The 10,395-nt window shown below is 57.5% G+C and overlaps 4 protein-coding genes across 4 annotated transcripts; 3 read left to right on the forward strand and 1 right to left on the reverse strand.

Annotated features, from left to right (window-relative positions):
* Positions 1 to 1,601: 1,601 nt before the first annotated feature.
* On the reverse strand, positions 1,602 to 3,152 carry BKCO1_4000166 (protein kinase activator; the record flags this gene model as incomplete). The annotated part of the gene is made up of 4 exons (XM_020275589.1): positions 1,602 to 2,202; positions 2,266 to 2,380; positions 2,434 to 2,765; positions 3,130 to 3,152. 4 exons carry the CDS (start codon positions 3,150 to 3,152, stop codon positions 1,602 to 1,604), a joined length of 1,071 nt encoding a protein of 356 aa, XP_020134364.1.
* Positions 3,153 to 3,602: 450 nt separating this feature from the next.
* BKCO1_4000167 (leo1-like protein) lies at positions 3,603 to 5,219 on the forward strand (the record flags this gene model as incomplete). Its single annotated transcript, XM_020275590.1, has 3 exons — positions 3,603 to 3,862; positions 3,918 to 4,080; positions 4,131 to 5,219. The coding sequence occupies 3 exons, from the start codon at positions 3,603 to 3,605 to the stop codon at positions 5,217 to 5,219; spliced, it is 1,512 nt and encodes a 503-aa protein (XP_020134365.1).
* A 1,736-nt stretch (positions 5,220 to 6,955) lies between these two features.
* On the forward strand, positions 6,956 to 8,620 carry BKCO1_4000168 (neutral amino acid; the record flags this gene model as incomplete). Its single annotated transcript, XM_020275591.1, has 3 exons — positions 6,956 to 7,389; positions 7,442 to 7,568; positions 7,619 to 8,620. 3 exons carry the CDS (start codon positions 6,956 to 6,958, stop codon positions 8,618 to 8,620), a joined length of 1,563 nt encoding a protein of 520 aa, XP_020134360.1.
* Positions 8,621 to 9,519: 899 nt separating this feature from the next.
* On the forward strand, positions 9,520 to 10,322 carry BKCO1_4000169 (phospholipid methyltransferase; the record flags this gene model as incomplete). The annotated part of the gene is made up of 2 exons (XM_020275592.1): positions 9,520 to 9,827; positions 9,923 to 10,322. The coding sequence occupies 2 exons, from the start codon at positions 9,520 to 9,522 to the stop codon at positions 10,320 to 10,322; spliced, it is 708 nt and encodes a 235-aa protein (XP_020134361.1).
* Between the last annotated feature and the right edge of the window lie 73 nt (positions 10,323 to 10,395).

Genomic DNA, 10,395 nt, shown 5'->3' on the forward strand with positions numbered 1-10,395 from the left:
AAAAAAATGGAAGCAGAGCAATGACGGGAAGAAGCGGACTTTGCTTTTTTGCATCGGGCTTTGGCGTTGCGAATAACCAAAGGAAAAGGGTTTCTTGGCATATTTAGAGGAACGAATGCCGGGAAGACCATCTTTTTTTTTCTCCCTTTACCTATGGATAGGGGGACAAAAAGAATGTTGGTTTTTTTTTCTGTCTGTATCATGTGGACTAGAAGAAAAAAAAAGAGAGCGAGCGGACATCTAATGACCACGATTTTGTTTGTTTTATTTTGAACGTCCAGCGGGGCAGTGAGATATCTGGTCAGCTGGATTCATGTGGTCAGGATGATAGACGGTGCTTCGCTCGCGGTGGGAGATCCGCCCTTCAGTGTAGAGGGCGGAAGAAGGGAGGGAGGGACAGTGAGCAGGGAACTCGGGAGTATGATACAATGAACGGGATTTTCTTAGTACATACATACATTGGTCTTGTCGTACGTGAGTGTGTGTGCGTGAAATCGGGATGTTGCACGCTTCGTTTGGCGTTCAGCGGGTCCGCATCAAGCTGCTGGTCACGCAGTCCGTCCTTCTTAAATACCACGGACGGTTTTCCTCTGCAACTGAACGCTCCAGGAAAACGTCGGTCATACCGATGATGCAACGCACTAAGTGCACTGGACGCTGGCTCTCGTACAACACAATGCACTGCGTTAGGACTCCGTCTTTGTCAGATGGATCCTCAGTCCGTTGCTCTCCCCGGATAGGCCGGCAACACTGACGCTTGCGGTGATGATGGTGAATTCCAGCGCTTTAGGTAGATGATGAAGGGCTTCTGTCAGTGGTGATCACGATTGACAGCGCCCTTGCCAATGCGAGATCCGTGTATGACGTTTGTGGAGAAGTCGTGACAGGAAAGTAGGTGGTGGCGAGATGAGTTCTCTTCTCGGTGATAAGATGATATTCATCATGTTCAGCCAGACGTAGGCGTAGAAACGTAGAGGTGTCAAGAGACCGGTCCTTGAAGAGATGCTCTTCCTTTTTTGCCAGTGAACTCTCCAGCAAACACTAGTCACATGAATATCTGGAAAGAGTCACACACCAGTGTTCGTATTCAATCTTGTATGTGATTTTTCATCCACCTGCTTGATCGAGAGTCCAAGCTACCATATGCCGTGCTCCTCATTGCGATTTCGCTGTAATAATTCCGGGAATGAGCGCAAGTGAGATGATGAGCCAGAGTGAAGAATGGCCGCATCGATATCATTGAAGCAAATTTCTGCGCTTTTGCAAGCAAGCAAAATGTAAAGAAAACGCCCAGAGCATGCACCACTGATGGCCACGGAAATCAAGTGCAAGCGTAGAAAAAAAGAAGAAGATAAAAAAGCCTCAGTTCACCCTTCCGTTCAAGTACCCATCCCATTCCTTTTCCCTTTGGCTCGCCGAATGCTTTGCCACCTTCTCTTTGCGCGCGCGCGAATATGCCGTTGACTTTCTTCGAAAGAAAGCTCTCGCGGCCGTGGAAAAGAAACTCTGTCGCTCTATCAACCACGTAAAATGAAATAGATCCTTTCGTCTCTCAGCATCCTTCCTCACGTCGTTTCATCGTATTCTTTTCGTCCCCCGGTCTAAGCCGCAGCAGGCTGACCCTCCTGGGGCTGCGAACTACTGGAAGGTGCTTGGGTTCCATCGGCCTGCTTCTCCGGGAGGAGACCCTTGGACAGCCACAGCTGAATAAGCGGCATCATGGGCTCCATCTCCTTGTCGCTGAGCAGATCGTACTGCTGGCCGACGTTGATAAAATGGATGAAGCACGTGTTGAGCTCCTTGTACGCATTGAGGTTCCAGAAAGGGTCCAGCCAGTGGCCATGGTACAAGTGAGCGTAGCAGCGCATCATCTGGCGGTAGATGGACTTGATGTCGTCCTTGAAGTGCTTGGGGAATCCAGCGGGTTTGCCCATCCACTCGTCGCCGGAAAGTTGAGAAAGCGGAGCGTTGAGAGAGGTCGGGCCGGCAGCAATCGGACTGTTGGAGCCGGGGGTGTTCAGACCTCCCGAGGCATAGGTGGCGGCGGAGGTGCCGGAAGGCTGGGACGGTATCGACGTATCCACAGGGAAGAGGTTCTGGTCGCCAATCTTGCCAACGATCCACTTCTGGACCAGCTGGATGTACTGGTAGGCGGGGATCTTGATGGGCTTCTTGTTGTTATCCAACCAGGTGTAGGTGTGGCTGAATTCATCGCCGCTACTTAGTATAATTGGTTGCTCATCTAGAAATCTCAGGCGAACTTACCCGGCTGCAGACATGGTGGGGCAAGTGTCCGGGTTGCAGATAGGACGACCCGTCCGCTCATCCAGAGTCTTGATGATCTGAATCATGCCGTCCAGAAGACGGTATTGCTCGACAACTGTCAGAAGGTAAGAAGGTGTACAGCGAGGTGGCGAGCCAAGTGTCACGAACCTTGGTGAGCAAGCCACTCGCCCTCGTCAACCATCTTGGGCCGCGCAGCCAGGGTCATGAAGTTGCCCTTGACGATGAGGTTGGAGTACTCTTCGCGGAAGAAATACGGAGGCTTCCTGTTCTGAGGCGACTGAGAACGGTCGGCCTCGATTGGAGCGCTCTCGTTGGGAGCAGCGGGAGCCATTGCGGGCGAGTGAGGCAGCTGCTGGGGCTGGCTGGGGTACTGCTGGGGGGAGTTCTGGTAAGACATGGTGGGCGAGGCGCTGCCCTTGGCTTGCGGCGGCGGTTGGTTATTGCTGTTCTTGTTGGATCGTCCGCCGAAGCCTTGGCGACTGTGGAGCAATTAAGTTAGTGGTGGCGTTCTAGACCCGGTGTCGATTGGATGCGGTGGGGTCTGGCATGAAAGGGAGCCGCTCGTGCCCAGCGCAGGTACAGACGAGAAGTAAAGGGAGGGACTTGCAGCAGGCAGAATGGTGGAAGGCGGACAGAGACGCGGGGAGTGAATCACGTGTGGGCGGTGTGCAGCGGGTGGAGAATTGAGAACAAAGAGCAAATGATAGCCACGTGCGGGAGACGATCGGGGGAAATTGGAGGCTGGGCGGCTAGACAGAGCCATGCGCGGGGCAGCGGGGGCAAGGAGAAGGCATGCAGAGGGATCTAACGGCCGCGAGGAATGCTAAGCCTGTTGCAACTTACACGCTGGAGAAGAACGACGCCATGTCTGTGGGCGCGGAAAATCACGCAGTTTTGGCGAGCGAATAGGGGCGGCGGCTGAGGATGGCGGCAAGCCGTCGAGCGATGTGGCAGAAGAAGACGGAGAGCGAGGGGCGGGAGGAGTGTAGATGTCTGAACCTCTCCCTACCGTGGCCGGGCGGTTTCAGTTGCGCCCCTCCTGAAAGGGGACGGGAGCATGCCGCCGGTCGCTTGTTTCTCCGCGCCGCCTCAGCCGCGACGGGCGGCCGCCGAGCTGCGACGCGCTCGTGTTGCGCTTGTGAATGCGAAGCCAGCTGCAGCTCACCACAAAGCCCGTCTGCCGCACTCGACCCTCCGCGTCGCTCCTGCGCCACCCGCCCAGCACGCCGCCGCTCGCCCGGCACCGCTGCCAATCCGCCCGCTGCGCCTCCGCGTCCGTCTGTTGCCCGTCAACCGCACACCTCGCAACAACTGCCATGGCGTCCGACTCGGAGAACAACATGGCCGACATGTTCGGCGACGACGCTGAAGCCACCGCCGCCACCGCCGCGTCAACCTCGCCTCCTGCCGAGCAGAACGACGACGACGATGACGATGTTGTCACCGGAAGACGCGCCACCGCCGGCGCTGGAGCCGCGGCGAGTGACGAGGAGCTCAACGACGACGAACCGCCGCTGGACGATGAAGATGACCTTTTCGGCGATGGGGGGGATGAGGAAGAGGCCGAGCAGGCGCCGTATGTGGAATTGAAAGCCATACCTTGCTTGGACGCCAATTGACGAACCTTGCAGGGCTGAACGCACACTCGATGACGAGGAGCTTGATTCTGGCGACGACGTGGGTCGCGAGGACCGTGTCAAGAGTGCGGCTGCGGAGGAGTTCGAGGCCATGGAGCTCCAGATAGCCGAGGCATCGCTGCCACGCCATGCAGTTCCCGAGCCTAGCGACAACGAGGTGTGTAGGAGCTTTATGCCAACACGAGCTTCTCGCTGACGTACATGCAGCTCTATCTTATGAGAGTGCCGCGCTTCCTCGCATTCGATCCCAAAACATTCGTCCTGGAGAAATGGCAGCCGCCCACGACGGACCATCACAGCAAGAAGGAGGCACCATCGACATTCTCGCCCTTCAAGACCGCCCAGACCACCATTCGCTGGCGTCATTCTCCTTCCGACCCCTCTAAAATCCAATCCAATGCCCGCATCCTTAGGTGGTCTGATGGCTCCCTTACTCTGCAACTTGGTTCCGATCCCACACAGCAGTGCGAGCTTGACGGGAGGCCTCTTGCTCCTCCGCAGATTAACCCATCCAAGCCTACACCCACAAGTATCCGGGATAACAGAAAAAGCGGGACCACGGCGTATGATCCAAGCAAAGATTCCTACACCTATCTCTGCACGCCCAATACACGCGAGCAACTTGTGCGCGTCACCAACAAGGTCACCGCTGGTCTTTCCATTCTGCCATCCAAGAGCTCAACCGACGACTCCATAGACCGTTTGCAAGAGAGCCTCGCCACTGCCGCCAAGGCACGCTCTGGTGCTGGCGGCTCCGTAGCGGTCTTCAGCTTGACTGAAGATCCGGAGAAGAAGAAGAGAGAGGCGGAGGCGACCGAGAGGGAACGCGAGCGTCATATCAAGCAGGAAGAGCGTCAAAAGGAGCGTATGCGCATGAGGAATGACCGGAGTTTCGGTCGCAGCGGCTTCGGTCGGTCTGCGGGATATAGTGGTTCTCGCTATGGTCAGTCAAGCGCATATGACGATGACGACCGTGGAGCCCGCGGCTCCAAGCAGAGACGCCCCAGGCGTGAAGAATATAGCGATGAGGAGGAGGATGCCGGCCCCCGCTCTCGCTTCAGAGAGGACGAGTATGACGAAGACGACGACTTCTTGGCCGGCAGCGACGAGGAGCCTGAGACGTTCGAAGACGATGAGGATATCGACGAGCGCCTCGAGGCACAGCAGCGCAGGGGGGGTCACGGCAGCCCGAAGAGGGCTCATGCGGATGAGGATGACGACGATGATGAAGTTGTTGCGGCAAGTTCTAGGAAGCGAAGACGGGTCGTTGATGATGAGGATGAAGACGACGAGTAAATGAGCCTTGGGCGTGAAGGCTCAAGAATGGAATCCACGGAAAGCTGGGACAAGAGAAGGCATAGTTGGCGCCGGATCTTCTGAACTTGCATATCTAAGGGCTGATTCCCAAAAAGCGGGTGGAGCAGGTGTTTTGGTCTAATTCGAGCGCTCGAGTAGCTGGCCCTCCCTTTCCGAACGGGCATTGCCAAACGAGCATATTTATTCGCGAGTGTTGTGTCTTCTCACCAACAATGGCGTTGTCAGTGCGGGATAAGAAGATCGGCGAGGGTCTCATGTTCCACAGTAATCGGCTGCAACGATGAGATAGGAAACTTCGGTATCGCGACCGTCCTACAAACAGAGTTTCACCGCAGCTTCCTGGCCGATAGGTGATAGATAAGGCATACCGTTGTGTTGCTACGCAGGCAGAAGGCGAAGAGTGGCAACCTGCATGAAGACCCGAGTCCCGGCGCGCAGGAGCCGTTGGCAGGCGCCCCACGAAGCGGCGGGGTCCAGGTCCAGGGCAGGGCAGGCGCGTTTTGTTGCGGACGCAATCGAGGCCCGAGCCGCTCAAGACCGGCGCCATGGAGCCGTACAATTCAACGGGAACATACGAAAGCAGCGTGACGTTGTACGCATGCTGTGCCGCCGAGCCCCTAGTGCGGCTGCGGCTGGGATCCACCAAGCCGCCCAGCCCTTGGACCTCGTCTTTGCTCCGTAGCTTGGTGTGCGCCATGAGATCACGATCTGGGACTTTCCACAACCGGTTCCCACGACGACTAAAGAGCGCGCAGGGTGGCTTGTTGCCTCAATGGCCCTAGGCGCAAGCAGGCGGCCTGTCAGGCGCACGGCGATTCCGAAGGATGCATGTGGCGGGCGCGGGCGGTCTGTTCACGCGGGCGGAAGCCGGGGGGTGGACTGCGCAGCTGTCGGCTTGGGCGGCGGCGAGGCAGAAGAGACCACGGTGCCACGGGCGGCGAGGCAGACCAACGCCCCCAAAACCCGCGGGCGACTGGCGGAGGCGGCCGCTTGGCTGATGCTTAGCGGGAAATAGGCATCGATGGCGTCTTATCACGTTACCTCCATTTTCACTCGACGCCGCCGACGTTTGCGGGCAGCGCGTGGCCAACGCTCCTTTCAGCCGCCCGGATACTGAATTTTCTTTTCACGTTTCGGCGGGTGCGCCGATGGCATGAGGCATGCGCGAGCATGGAAGCAGCCCGCCGGGGCAGTTGCTGTGCGGCGCCCGCCAGCCCGGTTGCGCAGCATCATTAACCCATTGTTGCCTCGAGCTGGGAGCCCGCCCCGCTGCCCTGGCGCGTTAGCCTTCTTTGTTCCTCATCAAGCTGACGTTGCCCATTCGTTCCTGCCACGCCTGTGATGGGGATGTGGAAGACTGGGCTCCCACGCTCTGCGCTAGCTCTCCAGAGCAACGTATTACTGCTACTCCACCACTAGCCTGCCGGGCTGATTCGAACATCATCCATATAAAACCCCGTCCCACCGCGCGGCTTGCCCGACTCACGCTTGCCCGCCCCTCTCAGGATCCCGCATCCCAGTGCTTCAGCCCCCGACCGCTTCCCAACTCGGCGCCCACGTCCGAGACCTAGCACGCAACCGAGTGAAGATTCTCGTTGCGTCGCCCTTATTTTCCGTGTGTTTCCCGAATACAACTGGTGGTTCATGCCGCCTACGGTCTCGAGTCGCGATCCTCTGTACACCATCACGTTCGTCCAGCCCATCCGGTCGGTGAAATGGCGCTAGGTTTCGGCAGCAAGAAGACTGTCGACGACGGCACCGTCGACCGCAAACCCTCTCCTTCCGACGACAAACATGTCCTGGACACCTCCGGTAAGTATGGCGCCGGCTACGACCAGGAAGCCGCCCGCGCGCACGGCGACCGCCCCATGCGCCGCATCAGCGAGCCCATCATCAAGCCCGTCGTCGTCGGCGGCTCCGACTCGGATAGCACCGTGAGCGTGGGCAAGCAGATCGCCCTGGAGGAATCCAACGCGATCCAGTATCGCACATGCAGCTGGCCCAAGACGGCAGCCCTGCTCTTCTCCGAGTACATTTGCCTGGCAATCATGTCCTTCCCCTGGTCCTATTCGATTCTGGGACTTGTGCCTGGCCTGATCTTGACCGTTGTGATAGCCGGTCTGGTCCTGTACACGTCATTGATCACTTGGTGAGTCTGCGCCCCCAAGGTTTCTGCGCGCTTGGCGCTGACAGCCAGCCAGGGAGTTTTGCCTGCGCCATCCCGAGGTCAAGGACGTGTGCGACATTGGTCAGATGCTGTTCTTCAACTCGAAATGGGCGTGGTGGTTCACGGCCGTCATGTTCCTCCTGAACAACACCTTTATCCAAGTAAGTGTTGCAGAGTGTTCCGCACTGGGGCTGTCACTTACGTATTGCAGGGTCTCCATTGTCTCGTTGGCGCGAAATATCTGAACACAATGACTAACCACGGCATGTGCACCATTGGCTTCTCCGCTATTGTCGCCGTCATTTCTTGGTTTTGCTCGCTTCCGAGAACCTTTTCGACCCTGGCCAAACTGGCCACGGCTTCTGCGTTCTTTACCTTCATCTCCGTGTTGTTGGCAACGATATTCTCTGCCATTGAACCTCACCCAGCTGGCTATCCGAGCCTGGGTGAGCCTGTCATTCTGGCAGTTCCAGCCGCAGGAACCACGTTTGTTGCTGGCATGAACGCGTTCATGAACATCAGCTACACTTTCATCGGTCAAATTACGCTTCCGTCGTTCATTGCGGAGATGAAGAACCCCAGGGATTTCCCCAAAGCCCTCTGGACTGTCACAATTGCCGAAGTGATCGTATTCAGCTTGGTTGGCTCAATCGTCTACGCCTACACCGGCACCAATTACGTCACAGCTCCAGCATTCGGGTCCATCAGCGATGAGGTCTACAAGAAGGTCAGCTTCAGCTTCATGATTCCGACAATCATCTTCCTGGGTGTTCTGTATGCCTCGGTCTCGGCCCGTTTTGTCTTCTTCCGCCTGTTCTCGGGTTCGCGCCACATGAGCGACCACACGATCGTCGGCTGGGCGGCCTGGGGTGGCATCCTCGCGGCCCTCTGGGTCTTTGCCTTCATTATCGCTGAAGTCATTCCATTCTTCTCGGATCTGCTCAGCTTGATGAGTTCGCTCTTTGATTCGTTCTTCGGTTTCATCTTCTGGGGCGTCGCCTACATCCGCATGCGCAGGGCGGACTATGGGCCGAACTTCTACAAAACGCGCGGCTGGAAAGGCCCCGTTGGCTTCGTATTCAACATCATCCTCTGCATGATCGGTCTGCTCTTCCTGAGCGGCGGAACCTACGCAGTCGTCAAGAGTATCATCGAAGGATACGAGGCGGACAGCTTCGGCGGCGCGTTCTCGTGCGCGTCGAATGCTTTGTAGGGTTTCTCAGACGTTGCGAGAGACTGGGGGGACAGGGAGAGCTGCTAAGAAATGAAAATTGAACTAGGATGGATACGGACCCAAAAGCACAGATTCCTCAATTCTCTTATTCCTTCGATTAATGTTGGCTTACGAGCGGCGACAGTTCGTGGGCACAGGCTTTCGATCGCACGCTGAACAACAAATTAATGCTACTGAATACCCATTAATAAGACCATTGATCAGGAATCTTACTGGATGAGTGAGGCGAAATTGCGGCTATGGTGTTGGCCGCGGCGACGGCATGGCAGATGACGAAAACGTGGGGAAGCTCTGACGTTGTACGGTCGTCGCCGTCGCTTGCCGCGCCGCTCTCCCCAGTCACATGCAAGCCCCGTCATCGCGCGGCTGGTGGAGGAACACCATCTGTCAACAACGCCAACCACGCTAAATCCCTCATTCCTCGCTTTTCCTCCAAGCTACCTCTTCGTTGCTTCCTCGCCATTGCCCCGCCCCCTCCTCTCCTCTGAAGCTCCGACACCGCCGCTTCCCTCGCCCTCAACAATGGCTGCCTACATCGACTTCAGCCAGCCGACCCTCTGGCGTGAGTACTGACAGCTCTTTCCATGGCGTTCTTCCCCCGCTCCGCCTTGTTCCGACCCGACAAGTCTTTGCGCCGGCGCAGCGCAACACCGCTCATAGCTCCTGGAAACGGTTACCACGTGAATGAGTAGAGCGCTGACTTCCATTGAACAGTGTCGGCTGCAAGCATTCTGTTCAACCCGACTTTCTGGAAGTAAGTGAACCACCCAATTGCATTGAGACCTACGACGACGAGGTAACGAGAAGCCAACCGCTGACTTTTTCTTTAGCATCGCTGCTAGGCAAGGTACTGTACTTCCTCAAACCTCACTCGTTCAATGCTGCGGGGCTTCAAAACGTCGGGAATCTCTGGCGCGGAAGATACTCCTAGCCGCACCGCGCCGCCAAAGGCGCGCGAGCTCGCCCTGCCCTCAATGGCACTCCCACGTCGCTTCTGTTCATCGCAGCGCGCCTTTGAGGACCTCAGAACTGCATTTGTGGGAACGAACAGGCTGGCTGACGCGTTGTCTGGCACGACAGAATACCACAACAAGGTCATCACCAAGCTCTTCGGCGGCAACTCGCTGTACGGCTGCTATGGCCTCGCAGTCACCATCTTCTCGCTCGGAATCATCCGCGACATCATGTACGTCCCTGCAGCAGCAGCAGCAGCAGCCACCCTTCACCCCAGCCCACCAAACTAACCAAACCCCCCTCACCCGGGGGAGGGACGCGCAACAGCTACAAAACCGCCATCGAGTCGCAGCCCACGCTGCCCCTCCTCCTCAGCCCCACCTTCCGCGCCATCGCCTACGGCCTCCTCGCCTCGGGCAACATCCTCGTCCTCTCGTCCATGTGGGCGCTCGGCGTCACGGGCACCTACCTGGGCGACTACTTCGGCATCCTCATGGACGCCAAGGTGTCGTCTTTCCCGTTCAACGTCACCGACGCCCCCATGTACTGGGGCAGCACCGCCTCCTTCCTCGGCTCCGCCATCCTCTTCGCCAAGCCCGCCGGCTTCTTCCTCACGGCAATCGTGTACGCCGCGTACAGCGTCGCCCTGCGCTACGAGGACCCGTTCACCGGCGAGATTTACGCGAAGAGGGACCGCGAGAGGGCGGCTGGGAAGAAGTCGTCGTAGATGTATGTGCGCACATGCGATGGGAGGGGGGGGGGAAAGGAGAGAATGCCTGCGCGGGCGAACTTTCAAAAGA

Source organism: Diplodia corticola (genome assembly GCF_001883845.1).
Source record: "Diplodia corticola strain CBS 112549 chromosome Unknown scaffold4, whole genome shotgun sequence".
Taxonomy (NCBI): Eukaryota; Fungi; Ascomycota; class Dothideomycetes; order Botryosphaeriales; family Botryosphaeriaceae; genus Diplodia; species Diplodia corticola.